Source organism: Microcaecilia unicolor, chromosome 3 (genome assembly GCF_901765095.1).
Source record: "Microcaecilia unicolor chromosome 3, aMicUni1.1, whole genome shotgun sequence".
NCBI classification, from domain to species: Eukaryota; Metazoa; Chordata; class Amphibia; order Gymnophiona; family Siphonopidae; genus Microcaecilia; species Microcaecilia unicolor.
The window spans coordinates 268,852,242-268,870,655 of NC_044033.1; the positions used below are offsets into that span (position 1 = coordinate 268,852,242).

Genomic DNA, 18,414 nt, shown 5'->3' on the forward strand with positions numbered 1-18,414 from the left:
CTTACTGATTTTTTTTTTTTAGAGTGTATCAGTTCCTGCACTAAAGAACCACCTTTAACGCTACTGTGCTACATCCATTATTTGTCACAGACTAACATCATTCCTTATGTGTGATATTTTGTTATGCCTTTCTCCTTGGGCTTGTAAGAATTAGGGGTCCTTTTACTAAGGTGCACAGAAAAATGGACTCTGTTAGTGTAGGCACGTGGTTTGATCTTTCGCAGATCCATTTTTCAACGCACTTCTAAAAAGGGCCTTTTTTAACATTTTTGCCAAAAATGGACGTGCAGCCAAATAAAAATTGACGCGCGTCCATTTTGGGTCTGAGACTTTGCCGCCAGCCATTGACTTAGCAGTAAGATCTCACACAGTAACCGTGTGGTAATCGTCTATGCACGTAAAATGGCATTAATTGCCCGGTTTCCGCGTACACAAAAAAATAAAAATTATTTTACGGTGCACATAGCGGACACGCGTAAAAAAATGAAATTACCGCCCGGGCCACATGAAGTTGAAATTACTGCCAAACTGACATGTGTACGTGCCTTTGCGGCTTAGTAAAAGGGCCCCTTAGTTTGGCTTTGTTGTGGTACTCTATACTGTAATCCTTGGATTCTACAATGTCACCCAAAATTGCGTACCACTTCCGAGATGCTCACACAAATAAATTGGATAATGTGCTCTGAAACATCAATAATTGGATGCTAACAATTAATTATTGGTACTAATTGGCACTCGTCTTGTTGGGCAGACTGGATGCACCATTCAGGCCTTTATCTGCCGTCATCTACTATGTTACATTGAGGGGCATAATCGAACAGGGACGCCCATCTCTAAGGATGTTATGGCGAAAGGGCGGGGAAACTCATATTATCGAAATAAGATGGGACGCCCAAATCTCAACATTTAGGTCAACCTTAGAGATGGTTGACTTAAATGTTGAGATGGTCGACCTCAGAGATGGTTGTCCCCGGTTTTGGGCCATAATGAAAACCGAGGATGCTCATCTCAAAAACGACCAAATCCAAGCCCTTTGGTCGTGGGAGGAGCCAGCATTCGTATTGCACTGATCCCCCTGACATGCCAGGACACCAACCGGGCACCCTAGGGGGCACTGCAGTTGACTTCACAAATTGCTCCCAGGTACATAGCTCCCTGACCTTGGGTGCTGAGCCCCCCAACCCCCCCCCAAAACCCACTCCCCACAACTGTACACCACTACCATAGCCCTAAGGGGTGAAGGGGGGCACCTAGATGTGGGTACAGTGGGTTTCGTGTGGGTTTTGAAGGGCTCACTTTTACCACCACAAGTGTAACAGGTAGGGGGTGGGCCTGGGTCTGCCTGCCTGAAGTGCACTGCACCCATTAAAAACTGCTCCAGGTACCTGCATACTGCTGTGATGGAGGGGGAACCCTGAACCTCAGAGGGAGGGAGGGGATGACCCTGAAACTCAGAGGGAGGGAGGGAGGGGATTACCCTGGCACTCGAAGAGAGGGAGGGAGGGAGGTGGACGATGACCCTGGAACTGGGAGGGAGGGAGGGAGGGAGGGGGGCCCCTGGCACACACTCTCATTCTCACACACACTCTCTCTCACACACACACTTGCACCCAGTCTCACTCTCTCTCTGTCACACACACACACACTCACACATTCACTCTCTCTCTCTCACAGAGTCACTCTCACACACACTCTCTCAAACATACACACTCCGAGGAAAACCTTGCTAGCGCCTGTTTCATTTGTGTCAGAAACGGACCTTTTTTACTAGTTTCTTATGTCGCTGTTATTCCCATAAGAGTTCAATGTGACTTACAATAAGATGTCAAGCAAATATGACAGATAAAAAGAAACTTCAAAGATAAAATACAAAATAGTGGAACTATGAATAAGCATCTACCATTTAAACCTCACCTAAGACGTATATTTTCTGAACAAATAAGATTTCAGAATTTTCCGAAACGCAGCATAAGATGATATAGACCTAATTTCAATTAGTAAGTCATTCAAATATTTTGCTGATGAATATGCTAAAGTCATATCATGTAATGTCTTAAATCTGATGCCTTTAGGTGAAGGAAAGTCCAAAACCAAATAATTTCTTCTCATTCTTCTACTCATCAGTTTAGGCAATAAAATCCATTGGTTTATATAATCAGGCATGTTTCCATTCATAAACAAATAAACTATTGTACAAATTAAAAACCACTCTTTCCTCCACAGGAAGCCAATGCAGAGTAATATACAGAGGAGTGAGTTACTCAGTACAGGCTTGAGGACAGACAGTTTTTTTGAGAGAAATGAGGCATTGTTAATGTTATACCTAAGCCAAGTAAAGAATCTTTAACCATTATTGTTTATAGCTTATAGGATTCTGACAAACTTCCAGCGGACCGAGTAACAGAGATGCTGCTTGACATAGTACATGACTCCCATGTGCAAGGGATTTGTGCAAGGGAGACATTTGGTTTTAAATTTGAGACAGATACTGGCCTCGGACACCTACTATAGCAATGAAATTACTCCATGATTAGTTTTGTCACAGAAAAGGCATTTGACTAGTTCAGCTGGCAATATAAGGGTAAATTCTATAATGGGGCACCCACATTTATGTGCCACTTCAGCGTGTAAATGTACAGAATACTGTCACTTCAGTATAAGTTTACATTTACCCATGGAAGTGACAGCAGGGTGATTAAATACTATTCAGTAACAATATGTGTAAGTGGCATAGCTCATAAATGCAAGGGGGTGTATATATGGGCAGAGCTCCCCCCTTACGCATTTAGGAGTATGTTTACTAAGGTGCATTAGCGTTTCTAATGCGCCTTTAAAGCAGTGGCGTAGATACTTGGGGCCATGGGGGCCTGAGCCCCTGTAGATTTGGCCCTGGACCCCCCTGCCGATGACCCTCTCAACCTCCTCCCACCGCCAACTCTCCCCTGCCGTCGCCTACCTTTGCTGGCGGGGGACCCCAACCCCCGCCAGCCGAGGTCCTCTTCTTCCAGCGCAAGGCTTCGTTCTGTTTCTGAGTCTGACGTGCAGACGTCAGACTCAGAAACAGAACGAAGCCTTGCGCTGGAAGAAGAGGACCTCGGCTGGCGGGGGTTGGAGTCCCCCACCAGCAAAGGTAGGCGACGGCGGGGGAGGGTTGGCGGCAGGAGGGGGTCGAGAGGGTCGTCGGCAGGGGGGGTCAAAGGTGGTGGCGGCAGCAGCGGTGGTGGGGGGGGGGGTCGGTAGCGCCGTGGGAGGCTAAAATGTGCCCCCTCACCTCTGGCTCTGGACCCCCTCCCACCGAAGTTTGGCTACTCCCCTGCTTTAAAGTTAAGGCACATTAAACGCTATCGTGCCTATACATTTCTATGGATGTGTTAGCGTTTGATGCGCGTAAACCATTTATGCACGTTAAAAATGCTAATGTGCCTATAGCGCACCTTAGTAAACATAGGCATTAGCTTATGGAATACTTTCAATTGCACGCATTCCTGCCAAATTATTTATTTATTTTTTTTAAAACAAAAAAAGCCCTTTCCCCTGAATTGTCATATAGAGAGAGCTGTTAATCTTTTGAGTCCAATCTTTGGTTTTCTATCAGAGGTCCATTTATTTCCATTTATTTCCACTTGATATGCTGCCATATGACCTGCATTAGGTTCCAAAGCGGTTTAAAATGCAATTAAAACTCTTGAGCATGAAATGATGCCAGTTACGCTGCAAGACCACTTAACTTTTGAGTTTTCCTTTACTAAAACTTTGATAACAGAACTGCACAACAGTTTGTGCTAATACCATCTAAGAAACATCACTTACAAGTGTCTTTTTTTTTCCCCAGAACCTACTTTGATAACATAGTTGCAATAGATTCTCTACTTGAACATATAATGGTAGGTTGTCTTTATTCTAACTTGCTCACCATTTGTGATATATTTTCCAGATTATATATAATGTATCATCTAACCGTAGCTGGCTTCTAATTTATGTGGCAGCCTGATAGCATATTTTGTTGCAAAGTTTATGGAATTTTGTAGCTGAAATGTAAACTTTCTACAGCTTAAGTATGTAGTCCTACAGTGTCCGGTTTCTTATGCTGAATGGTGTGTAAACATGATTAATATATTAGTGCAGAGGTCTGGATGCATAGGTGGAGTGTAGTTATCCAGAAGTAAACTTCTGAAAGAAAATGTGAAGATGAGCTATGTAAGACAGGGAGAGCCATGTATGATTAGTGAGCTTTGGCATGTCAGGAACAATGTTCAAAACCATTTTATTTTGTTACAAGTATGGGTTATGGTGTGCAGTGGTGAGTGTGGCACTGTTGTTGTTGTTTGGTTTTTTTTAAATAGTAAGACAAAGACTTTTTTGCAGACTTATGCCTGATTCCTTTTAATTTTGTCTTGTAAATGGTATGTGGAGTGGCAGAGTGGCCTAGCGGTTAGAGCACCAGTCTTGACATCCAGAGGTGCCCTGTTCAATTCTCACTGCTGCTCCTCCTTGTGATCTTAGGCGAGCCACTCCATTGCCTCAGGTACAAACTTAGATTGTGAGTCCTCCAGGGACAGGGAAATATCCACTATACCTGAATATAACTCACCTTGAACTATTAGTGAAAAAGGTGTGAGCAAAATCCCACCAAAATATATGTATGTGCATGAAAAAGATAGAAGGAAAGCTACATGCTCCAGTGCCCATGATATTTAATAGGAAGAAAACAATAAATGGCTCAGTTCCTCATAAGAATTGAATGGGCTTTCTCTCATTTGCCGCACCAAGAATCAGTAGTGTAGCTTTATAAAAGAAGCCCATAAACCCTTAAACAATGCATGAGTGAATAACCTCTTTGAGGTAAAGTAGAGGATTGTAATGGAGTATCTACTGATGATCTCTATTCATGAGCCTACAATCTTCCCTTTTTTACAACACTTAGGAAAAAAAATCCAAACATGCAGGGAATGCTCAACCTCTAAATCTTATATTTGTGTATTCTGTCTATAATAGAGGGCAGTACAATTTGTTCCGACATGTCCATTTTCTGTTTTATCAGGACTAGAATAAACTGCTTGAATAGGTCCTAGTTGAGATCCATTGTGAACTGACATCATTTATTGCCTGAACTTAAGAATTATTCAAAGATGATCACATAGAGTGCATGAGCTTGTCAACCGCATAGACCCCTTTTCAAAGACTGGGGTAGCACCAAAAGTTCACATAAAATATCTTTGGATAGTGCTTGCATTGGGCCAATTAAGAAGCACCATGCTTAGCAAGGTAACCAGTTTCTTTGGACCAATGCGTGTACTAGAACTCTTTATAGTAGAATTGAGCTTCAGTGTTTTTAATTTTGCAAATAACACATACCTTAGAAATAGGTATTGTTGGCTACCATACTGAAACTGGGTTATTACTAATTTTGGGCTCCTTTTACAAAGCCGCTGTACTGATTCCCCGGCAAATGCGACGAAGCCCATAGGAATTGAATGGGCTTTGTCAAATTTGCCATGCTGGGAATCAGTACCACAGCTTTGGAAAAGGAACCCTTAATGCTTACATTGTATTCTTCAGGCTTTGAAACCCTCTGCTCAGTGTGTGGTGGTGGCGGCTGAGAAAGCAAATAGAATGTTAGGTATTATTAGGAAAGGAATGGAAAGCAAAAATTAGGACGTTATAATGCCTTTGTATTGATCCATGGTGCGACCGCACCTCGAATATTGTGTGCAGTTCTGGTCACCGCATCTCAAAAAAGATATAGTGGAATTAGAAAAGGTACAGAGAAGGGCAATGAAAATGATAAAGAGGATGGGACCACTTCCCTATGAGGAAAGGCTAAAGCGGCTAGGGCTCTTCAGCTTGGAGAAGAAATGGCTGAGGGGAGATATGATAGAGATCTATAAAATCATGACTAGAGTGGAACAGGTAGACTTGAATCAATTGTTTACTCTTTCCAAAGATATTAGGACTGGGGGGCATGCAATGAAGCTACAAAGTAATAAATTTCAAACGAATCAGAGAAAATATTTCTTCACTTAACGTGTATTTAAACTCTGGAATTCGTTGCCAGAGAATGTAGTAAAAGGAGTTAGATTAGCGTGGTTTAACAAGGTTTGGATAGCTTCCCCCAAAAAGGTCCATAAGCTATTATTAAAATGAACTTGGGAAAAATTCACTGCTTATTTCTAGGATAAGCAGCATAAAATGTACTGTTTTGGGATCTTGCCTGTACTTCAATCTGGATTGGCCACTGTTGGAAACAGGATGCTGGGCTTGATGGAACTTCGGTCTATCCCAGTATGGCAATACTTACGTACTTATAAATTTAGTGCTTCTTTTACAAAGCCACGCTAGGGATTCCCATGCAGCAAATGAGAGGAAGCCCATAGGAAATGAATGGGCTTCCCCTCATTTGCCGCACTGGGAATCAGTAGTGTGGCTTTCTAAAAGAGGCTCTTATTTTCTTCAACCATAACATTTTTTTTTCTGAGTAAGAATCATTCTAACTATAGGTTAACAAAGATGACCAACTCCCAGCCCATTTTTCGTCCCATTTTTGTCTCATTTCCAGCTTTAGTAAAGGGATATCCTCCCTCAGGCCCTCCTGATTCCTATATTGACTGAGGCAAGATAATCTTTTCCCCCCCAATTAACTCCTGAAAAACTTTTTGCATGTCTTCAGGGAATTCCTCAACATGTGGCATTTTCCTTGCCTTCCATGTGTAGTGCACAGTACCTGCTAGTTATTTTTGTTTACAAAAAGCACTTGCTGGTACACTCAGTGCTGGTTTTAACTGTTGGCCATCCTGAGGATCAGAAGCTGGGATGAGGTATCATTTTCAGATCTCCTTCGTGGCAATGGACAGCTGTATCAGGGAGCCTTCAGGCTGACTTCATGTTGTACTTACGACTTGTATGTAGACCTGTTGTCAAAATATACCTACCTGTGTACTGGGAGCTACATAATCCTGCTTTTTCCCCCCTTCCCAACTACAGATATATGCAAAAAATCTGGTGAATGCAGATCGCTGTGCACTCTTCCAGGTGGACCACAAGAACAAGGAGCTGTATTCAGACCTTTTTGATATTGGGGAAGAGGATGATGGGAAACCCATCTTTAAAAAGACCAAAGAGATAAGGTGGGAGCGTACATATAACACACAGTCTTGAGATATTTCACATGTGCCATGTCCAGGAATTGACTTGATGCTTTCCCTTGTATCTTTCTTACAAGAAGACAGTAATACAGAATTTACCATGTTAGAATGTGGTATCTTAAATTTGTGAAAACTTGGAATTATGAGTGTTAAATCATAAGTTACCTGGAATGTGCTATTTATTTAAAAATCATTTTGAAAAACATTTCTATACATAGTATAAATGTGTAGGCATTGCGTGGTTTCAGTTCTAAAGAACATAGTAACATAGTAGAAGACAGCAGATGAAGACCTACATGGTCTATCCAGTCCGACAAGATGATGTCATATGGATACTTGATCTCGATCTATCCTTACCATTTTCGGGACACAGACCATAGAAGTCTGCCCGGCACTGATCTTACTCCTCAACTTCTGGAGTTACTGTCGAAGCCCACCCCACACTCATCCAGATCTGTCTAGCCATAATTGGGGGCATAGACCTGCCCAATTACTGGAGTTTTGTTTTGATTTCATTCTCTTTCCATATAGGAATCCTTTGTGCTTATCTGATCCATTTTGTAATCCTGTTACTGTTTTTGTCTACACCTTCCCAGGTATCTGCCACCCTCCATAAAAAAGTACTTCCTGGCATTACTCTTAACCCTCCCCCCCCCCCCACAACCTCAATTCATGTTCTTGCAACCTCATCATACTTTTCTGTTTAAATATTTCTCACAAACTGAGATTAATCGAAACCATATACTTTTAATAAAAAAAAAAAAAGGCACCCTAAAACATGAGAGTCTGAAGACTGGAAAACCCTTTATACATTGAGAGCTTGTTTTTATGCGTGGGTAGAAAAATGATGGCATCTGAGGATGGTGGCATTCTAGATTCTATAAATGGCACTGAAAAAAAAAAAGAAAATGCTGAGCTCTGTTTTGTAAGCCTCGCCTAAAGTTAGGCACAGTTTATGGAATGGCGCTTAAGTCCTGGGGGTTGCACTTAAATTTAGGCAAGTCCATTTGCACCAAAAATATGTTGAAAATGCCCGTGCCACCCCTTATTCTATAATTACATGCCTAACCAAAAAATACTCCCACATTCTGCCCCAAACTGCACATGACCCTCCCATCCACTTTTTTGGGCCGTTTAAAATTTAGGCACAGATCACTTGCCTAAATTTACTTGCACGCATCTTGATTCCATTTAGTACCAATAATAGCTTCTTACAAAAACAATTATTGGTACTAATTATTCAATTAAGATGCATACGTCCAAATTTGTGAGCGCATCTCAAAGCGGCCTTTATAGAATTAAGGGGACAATTCCGGGAACAACATGTATAGAATGTTTGTACGTTTGGGAAGCTTGCCAGGTGCCCTTGGCCTGGATTGGCCGCTGTCATGGACAGGATGCTGGGCTCGATGGACCTTTGGTCTTTTCCCAGTGTGGCATTACTTATGTAAGGGGTAAGCCTGCAAGTTATTTTACTGTAAGTTCTATAATTAGGTTTGTTCTGTTCACAGCAACTAGAAGGTCGAACAGAAATACTAATAAGAGCTGTACTTGATGACCAAAAATATTATTCATAAACTAAAATTCTAGGGGAAATTTCAATTGTCAGCCATGGATTTATATGTATTACATTTAATGCTCCTTTTGACAGATGCTATTTATTCAGCTACAGCAGAGAGGGTATAAAGTGGGTAATTTTATAAAGTTACATGCTAATATATTTGCATACAATGCCTGTTATAAAGTCACCCCATGTGTAAAAGTACATTCATTTGGTATAGGTGTGTTCTGATGTGGCAGTTGTAGATATATGAGAATGCATAATACCTGTGATTTCTGCAAGATTTGTGCTAGTATTTTATAAAGACACACAGGCTGTGCATATAGCTACCTTTCACCCTCCAAATCTAGGTGATTTATTTTAAAATTATGCTTAAAATATGGACACATTTGTCTGTACAGAAATTAACGTTTAAACTAATGATTGCATATCTATTCAGGTGAAGTGGATTAAAATATTTATATAAATTACAGCTTTAGAACATTCAAAACATACATGTATATGTGCTATTCTGTAAAGTCAGTCATCAAATACCACTTGGATCATCGGTGATATAACGGACCAGCATATCAAAGCGGCCCCCATAGTTCACTCACACTGAGGACGTAGTGTAATCATAGGTTCAAGTTAAATAACTACTGGATCACTTCAAGTGCAACAACTTTTTCAAGTGATTTTGAGTACAAAAACTCTTTCATGTGTAAAAAGAAATAATGAATAATAGGAAAATCGACATATGGATTCTCAATTTATTCAAAAGAGATCTCATCATGTAATCTCAATAGCACTGACACGATCATGTTTCAAGTGTCGGAATACTCTGCCTCAGGGTTAATTGTTGGGGAGAAAAAGTATATACATTAGAATAATCTAGAATAAACAACTAAAAAAAAAGCATGTATCAATAAAAAATCAGCTCACTTTATGTACAGTCCACAATTTAAATAGTCAATATACTTCAAAATGGTGATCGGAATTAAATACAAACTTCCACTCAAAACAGTTGGCCACTTAGTGGCTGTGATAAATACCTGCAGTCAGAGAAGTTGTCAATCAATAGAGCAAGTGAATTGTCAATCATTGAAGTAACCAATCACAAGAGAGGCAGCTATTTCAGCTGGGGTGTAATGTATTTAATGTACAAATCCAGTATTGTTCCTGATATGCTAACTGATATTCTAGATTTCCTCTTAACATTGATGGTGGAGTTGAATCAGTAACTTGCCACTGAAAATCAGCAGAAGTACATGACATTTCTTGCCAATGAGCCACCAGTAGTCTTTCAATGATCTTGTGTTGAGTTGTGAACAGTGTTTATTCAGTCTCAACCATACTGCTGACTTCATACATCCTATGTATTTTCTAACACGAACTTAAGATCATATATATTACAAATGAAGAATCACAAGTGACCATAGACCACTGATAACTTGAAGCCTGTTAGAGTGGTTTCCCAATTTTTTTACTTCTATGGTTATATTACACCAAGTACAATGCCCACATTTAAAATGACCTGAAGTCATTGTAGGGTCAGTTGATTTCAAGTACAACCCATTCTCAAATGACTTGTCCCTTCTGATACACAATAATTGGAAATTCAGTCAGACCTTCATGACTTAATACAGTTGACCAATGATGGCATAAAATATTAACCACTTTTTGGATACCCATCATATAAGTTAATGCATAGACCGTGTGATCCATAGCCTCTTTTTGTCATGAAAGTAGTAGCCAATCTCTGTGAGTGTATTTAGCTCTCTTGTATGCATTCCTCAATACCCAACAATCAAATCCTCTCTCAAGGTATCTAGTAATCAACTAAGCTGCATGGATTTTATACTCTGGCATTGTCATACAAATATGTCATAACCTCAAATATTGCCTAACTGGCAAGTTAAACTGAAGTTTGAATGGATGAAAACTTGAAAATGTAAAAAATCAATATAAGGTGGCCTCCAGTCTTCCTTGTAAATATTTGGAAATCTAAAAAATTAATAGTCCATTATGTGAATTGTAAATTTCGTGTAACTGAATTCATCCAATGAGTGAATCTATGGAGCTCTTCTCATGAGCTTGTCCTTGTCCACAAAAAAATATTTTACAGTATCATCAAGAAAGTGTCTCCAACATTGAATGGAAGTAAATACTGATGCTTTATATATAAAACATTCTTCAAAACTAGACATACATAGCGTAGCCACAGAAGAAGCAAAGGGTGCTCTCATAGCCACTTTGCATTTTTGATGATAAAATTGACCTTGAAAATAGAAATAATTCTGAAAAAGGCCAGTTCAGTGAGACATAATAAGAATTCTCTTTTCTTGACTAAAAGAAACATCTGTTAACAACAAAACATTGTAAATTACTTTGGGTCCTTTTACTATAGTGCGCTAATGATCAGCACATGCTAAATACTACGCAGCCTCTTGTATACCTATGGGTTGCATGGCACTTGACACACACTAATTTGTTAGCATGCACTAAATCCATTAGTGCACTAAGGACTCCTTCGTATGCTTCATTTTGAGGTTATACATTTATATAATGAAGTCACATGAGATGTTACCTTTACTTTCTACACTAAATAAATTTGAATAGTCAACATGATGAGAAGTGTCCTTAAGAAAAGATTTTACCTGTGTTGCTTTTGGTTTAAGAAAACACTCTAAATAGTTGAAAAAAGGTTCCAAGATAGATTTTATAGTGCAAACAATAGGGTGTCCTGGTGATCCGTGTGGTATTTGATGATTGTTTGATATTACACTTGGAAATTTGATTGTTTTTTATTTGTATTCTGCAAAGTCATGCATATCTGCAATGCCAAGTATTTTACAGGTGGATGTGCTCATAGGCAGACTCTGGGTGGAGCACAGGCAGGGCACACATATATACATGTAACTTATGGAATATAAGTTATGTGTGTATTATCGGCACTTAGGTGCATACATGCATATATGCCTGGCTATATTAGTATTCTATATAGAAAAGTAGGCACCTATTTTTCTTTATAGAATATATACCTATCAGGCATCTTCTGGATGCCTATATATAGGCACAATATTATACAGCTGGTATTCTGGTTTTGATTAGACTAATCCAACCAGAACAAAGGTACATGTGGGCAAAGGGCCTTATCCTATAAATGTTATGCTCCTAAATTATGAGCGTACACTATGCTCCAAAATAGATTATGCTCATAATTTAACCCTTTAGTATCCAATGTTCCCATCAATCTGTTCCCATATGGCTTATTATGGGAACATTGGACACTAAAGCGTTAAGAGCATAAATTTTAGGAGCGTAAATTTAGGATCATAACATTTATAGATTAAGGCCCTAAATATGTAACTTGACATCTGCCTATTGTAAACTGACCAATAAAAGGTGTAGGCTGGTTAAAGATATAACATTTCTAGAAATGTTCCCAACATATTGCACACAATGTTTTGTTTTGTTTTTCCCCTGAAAGGTAAATGAGTTATTGAATAGCTTTATGTCTTAACATTAGGTGGAAAGTAATAAGATTATAAGAAATGTTCTAACTCTCTCCATCCATACCCTGTCAAACTAATCACATTGGAAGTAGCTCTCATTCTAGATAATTTAAGGTGTAAATAGGGGAAAGGGAAGTGAAAGGAATTTGGGTTATTGGGTTTTTATGTCTTTTCATTAGTAGTTCAAGGCAAGTTACATTCAGGTACAGTAGGTATTTTCCTCTTCCTTGAGGACTTACCATCTAAATTTGTACATGAAACAGTGACTTGCCCAAGTTTATAAGGAGCATCTATGGAATTTGAATGCCGGCTTCCCTGGTTCTCAATCTGTTGCTCTAAACATTAGGCCACTCCTTTAATCCAAATAGTGATTCTGCCATTCACAGTGGAACTAGATTACATAGGTCCTTGGTCTTCACACCCAGTTGCTGAGGACCGCAAACTGGTCCATTTCCAGGATATTTATTTATTTATTGCATTTGTATCCCACATCATCCCACCTTTTTGTGGGCTCAATGTGGCTTACAATTCATCGTGGATATGGGAAATAGAGGGGAACATACATTTATTATAACAGAGAGTTTTGGATTAAATGATAGTAATAAAGCAAAAGACAGTATAATTTCTGGATGTCAGAGGTTATATAGTTACATGTGTTGCTCTTTGTTGTATATCTTGTCGAAGAGATAGGATATCCCTAATGAATATGCTTAGAGAAATTTGCTTAAAAGGAGGAAGTAGGCATCCACATTTTTCTCATACATACAGTATGTATTAGAGATATCCCGAAAATATGATCTGTTCGCAGCCATTGAGAATTGGGCATGAAGACCAAGAGCATAGATACTTACTGTAAACACTTCCCATGCCGCTTGGCTGTGCTTTGACTTTCCTGGACCTGGGCCCAACTCCACACCAGGTTTACTAGGTAACTCTGGATACTTGGCAGTTGAAACAATATCAAACCAGTCAGAAATTTCCTGTATTTAATTAGGAATAGTCTCTTCCCTGGGGCTACAACCCTCCCTGGGCTCAGTACATAGCTCCAGCACTCTTAATAGCTTCAACTCAGCAACAAAAAGGAAAACAAAAAAACAAGCTGTTTTCCAACAGGCATTAACCCAGCCCTGAGTCCCACAGTCCAAACCCCTCCCTCCCCGAGTTCATCAGGTCCACTAATCCTTGGACAAAAGTTCCAGCACTTTCCCCAGCAAAAAGGTTCCCAAAGTCCATTCAGCAAAAAGCCCCAAAGTTCTTTCACCCAAAAGTTCCCCAAAGTTCATTCAGCCAAAAAGGTTCTGTGCGCTTCACACTTATCCTAGCAAACCCTCACCTTAGAGCAACCTGAGGAAAGGGAACCCCCTCTCATTCATACCAGCTATTAACTCCTGGTATCCTCCCTAAAGGTCATGCTTGAGCCCAGGGCCAGGTGGAAGCTACTTCCCCAGGGAACCCGCTCAGATATTTCTCTGGGCTTTTCTCTCAATGAATTGAATTAACCGATTCATCAAGGTTGCTAACAGACCCTGAGATTGCCCCTTTTCCACCTGGGCTAAGGCAGAAATATTCATGGGCTCTACCTGCATTCCTTCACCAACCTCTTTGGCCTCTGTAATCACCTCCTCAGTCATCCATTCCATAGGTTCTATCTGTCTTTCCCCTCTTCCCAGCTGCTCCCAATCTTTATCATGAGCCTGCTCAAAAGCCTCCTCCTCCTCCCCCCTGGGAACCTGGGAGTTGTAGTCTGGTTCACCTTCTCTAAGGAAGTCTAGTGCTAGTGGCCTCCTCTGGGAGTCAGGGGCATTGCAGCGCTGGTTAGCCTTTCTAGAGGGTTCAAGTGATCCTTCCCGATGATGCTGGGATTGGTAGTCCTTCCATTGTTCCCACCCCCGCCTGCCTCTCCAGTGCCCCGGTCCAGAGTTCCGGTTCCTGGATCTGCCTACCCCCTCACAAGTGTCACATTACATACAAGTAAATCACTACTAATATACTTTTTCCCTCATGCAGATTTTCTATTGAAAAAGGTATTGCTGGTCAAGTAGCGAGAACAGGTGAAGTCCTTAATATTCCTGATGCCTATGCAGATCCACGCTTTAATAGGTAAGAAAACTGCATTTTATTTCTCTCTTTTTAAATATTTTTTTATCAATTTCACAGAAAAATAAACAGGTAATCATAAGCTTGTCAAGTAAATGATGGCCTCATACAGAAATTAAATAATATGAAAACATAAATTGGAGATTTATCATCCTAATGTGTGCATGTGTTGGGGAGGGGTGTGAGCAGTGTATGCCCAGATAATCGCTGGAATCCTTACATAAACAGTATTTATTGGTTGAGATCAGGGCTGGGACTAGAACTCTCCAGGAATGCTGTAAGCAGCTTCCACACTGTCTCCACACTTCTTACTCTCACAATATCCAGTCTATTCCAAAGCTGGCATTCTGAACCAGCTGTTTACTGACACCAAGTCTTAGTGCAACAAAATACAAAGTGGCAGAGGCAAGCAGGATGCAAAGGCAACAAGTAGCAATTAAGCTATTTCCAAAGTCAATCAATTGGAGCTGGTGCAGGCCCTTTGTAATCAGACCATTGTATAGTGCATTGCAGTAATCCAAGATGGTTGCTGTAGTCAATTTACTTTGATCTCAGTACCTGGAAATAACCTTATGTAATGTATTAGTGTATAGGTCAGCCATAATGAAGGATTGGTGAGAGGGACAGCCACCCAGGGCGCAAAACATTTAGAGGCGGAAAAGTAGCTGAAATGTAGTGGATGGCAAGTTGTTTCTCTGCAAAGTACAAAATCAACTCACACTTTTTGTGCAGTCCTTTGCCCTTCCAGAGCCCAGTATTGGTAAAACCCCACCAATGCTTTACCATACCAGTGGTGACATCACCAGGCTAAGCGCTCCTTTATGCTAGTTACGCTCGCTGCAACAAAGCATTTTTGTGATTCCTCCTCACACTAACGTGAGACTGAATCTAACTAGGTATTAACTTTTGGAGCATTGGCTCTTAGCTTTGGAATGATCTGCCTTAAAATGTGTGACTGGAAACTTCTAAAGAATTTAAGGATGGATTGAAAAATCATTATTCCATATAGGAATATGAGAGGTAAATCTTAAATGCTTAGTCTGTTGGAAGTGGCATACTATTTTTTATTTTTGTTACATTTGTACCCTGTGCTTTCCCACTCATGGCAGACTCAATGTGGCTTACATGGGGCAATGGAGGGTTAAGTGACTTGCCCAGAGTCACAAGGAACTGCCTGTGCCTGAAGTGGGAATCAAACTCAGTTCCTCAGTTCCCCAGGACCAAAGTCCACCACCCTAACCACTAGGCCACTCCTAGGCATGGATCAGCAGTTTCTTTCTTTGGTTCCTGTTCATGAGCATTTCTTTGTCTGAATGGTTGCTTTTCCTGGCTCTGCAGTAAATGCCACAAGACTGACTTTCTGGAAAAGAGAATTTGGACTGTACCAGTGGAATTTACTGTCAAAACCTGCCTTGTACATTATATTTCATTGTGTGTTGTGTATTTATTGTGTTTCTTTTGCTCATGTACATTTGTGTCCCTGGTATATTTTGTGTTAAACAAAACTTGTCAGTTGTTTGGGAAGGGGTTATTTTTAAATCTTATTTTGTGAAGATGTACTTATTTGACTGATACGAGGTATATCAAATAAATCGGAAACTTGCAAGCCAGAAAGTATGCACTGGAACCAGTGATAGTACTCTACTCCTTTAGAAAATAGTGGATGGTGCAATTTTTGCAGTATGTTCCCTATTAGGAGTTTTGAGGTTCCTTGTTGATTTATTAGAAAAGATGCCGGTTGTGTAATCTTGGAATTACAAGGTGAGACACCCACAAAACTGTAATTTCAACCTTTTTTGTTATTTAGAAGCCAGAAAGTATGCCATTGTCATTCTATCTAATCAGGGGAGAGGAGAGGCAGAGAAATATGACTGGGGATCAGAGTGGAACGGAATGCAAGGGAGAGGAGCAGGGAAGAGGGTAGGGGTAAGGAACCAAATATATTTGACTGTGAGGCACTAACTTTCCTAGTCAGACCCTGTTTGTGAATTTCTCTATTTTACTATCAAATATTCCTATCCTCTAGTTTTAACTATTTATATAATCTGCATTTTACTACCTTCCATTGTTGTGGTCAAGAGATAAACTGTATTACTGATGTAAGTTTTAAGGGGTGGTGAAACTAGTACTCCTCCAAATGAACAAAAACCTTGAATAACTCTTCCCGTCCCACAATGACTATACCCAAAGACTGCAAGTCTCCCTTTCACCCCTAGATGCAGAGGCCTGCCAGTAGCAAGATCAAAACTACTGTTGTACTAGAAGCTACAGAATAATGTCCATGTATAGCTGGGCCTGAATGACTGCTGATCAACTCATATAGCAGCCCTGGTTGCATCTGGGAAACATTACATCCTCCTGTGGGCTCACTCTATGATCAGACGTTTCGTGGTAGAAAGGGGCCAAACTATTTGTTAGATTCTCTCCTCCCGCCCTGGCAATAACCAGTCGTCACATGGTTGCTGACCTGGCACAGATTCACCCCTATATATCAGCCCTCGCTGGCCAGCATTATGGATAAGATCCCAGAGAATCTTACACTAATGTTGAAATGTTCCGCCACCTCTGCAGCCTCAGATTTCCAGCTTTTTCCCTAACCCTGTGAGTTTCATTGCTCTTGCTGAGGTTTAAATTATAGCCTGAGCCAGTACAGGGAAATGAATACTGGCAAGATGGGGAAGTGCCAGGAGCATATCGCCACATTATGGTACGACTCTGTGTATTTTGGTAGGGTCGCTTATTTGGTTTTCATTTTTCATAGCACAATTAAGAAATGCTTGAATGTGTTTGAAATAATCACTGCTTTCTTTAAAAGAAGAATTTCAACATAGACTTTTCTGTGTTCAAAGGCATCTTTGATTTGGATTAGTTAATTCTAAAAAAAAAAATCATCTGTTTTCTGGTGGCCTTCCAAGCCCCTGTTTGAGATTTCTAAAACTTCTTATTCCCTTGAATTCTCTTAGGGGTATGTTTACTAAGTTGCGTTAGCATTTGTAACGCGTCTGCAAATTTAAGGCACATTAAATGCTAACGTGCCTATGCATTTCTTTGGGTGCGTTAGCATTTAACGCGTGTACACCATTTACGCGCGTTAAAAATGCTAACATGCCCCTAGCGCCGCTTAGTAAACATAGGTATTAGTTACCAAGAATAGAACACAACCAGCAGCAAACAGAACCAGAATAAAGATGAAGTGTAATGGAATTAGCTACTTTATAAACCATAATACTTTTTAGAAAGGGGATTAATGCTATAGTGTAATTAGAGATGTGCAAACTTTTTAAACAGGTTAATTAACAAATCTAATGCACAAATCTTTTTAATTGGGCAGTTTCGTGGAAAAAAATACTGTAGATCTGTGGAAAAACCATGAAATTGGGAAAATTCATTGCAGATATCCTCAAATTTTGCAAAGACTGGCTTGAAAATAATAATTCTGACTGCATTTTACTGTAGATCTCTGGAAAATCAGATTTTTGCAGAACTGAAGCCGACCATGATCTGTGTAGTTTGATTCCAATGCAAAAAGAATCTGCACATCCCTAACAATATGTTGCACTAATGTATGGAAGCAAATTTAAATGACAAGTTCTCTGTCAAAATAAGACCATTTGTAAACATTTACTTTTGTCCTACCATTTGGAAGTACCTCGCTGGACTAGAAGTTTTGGATCCAGCCATTTCTGCAGCAGTCATCATCATATATAATAAAGCCAACTTTGTGTCTCACACTGTCTCCCACAAAAGATGTCAATGTCGTAAAGTGTCTCAGACCAATCAGCTTTTGAACCAGTTGCCAAGCACCCATTCTACCACACTGCCAGCCAGCAGCTTAAAGGCCCCGTTTTGTTTCTCTTTGAGTGCAGAACCAAGTTTCCACACATCCACTTAAGGGCCATTTTACTAAGCTGCATAAGCGGCTACGTGCGCCCAACGTGCCAGTTCCGAGTTACCGCCCAGCTACCATGTGACCCTTGCGGTAATTTCATTTTTGGTGCTTTTCTGGTATGCGCGTCCGAAAAATATTTTTTATTTTCTGGCGCGCGTCGGCTACACGGGCCAAGTGGCATTTAGTGTGTGTAGGTCATTACCGCCCGGTTACCACGTGAGACTTTATTGC

At 40.3% G+C, this 18,414-nt stretch overlaps 1 protein-coding gene across 1 annotated transcript in view; it reads left to right on the forward strand.

Annotated features, from left to right (window-relative positions):
• The window catches only part of PDE10A (phosphodiesterase 10A), a 464,736-nt gene that overhangs the window by 339,210 nt on the left and 107,112 nt on the right, over nt 1-18,414 (forward strand). The window contains 3 exon segments of the mRNA XM_030198081.1: nt 3,833-3,884; nt 6,982-7,124; nt 14,205-14,297. Of these exon segments, the coding sequence (XP_030053941.1) occupies nt 3,833-3,884; nt 6,982-7,124; nt 14,205-14,297 (288 nt within the window).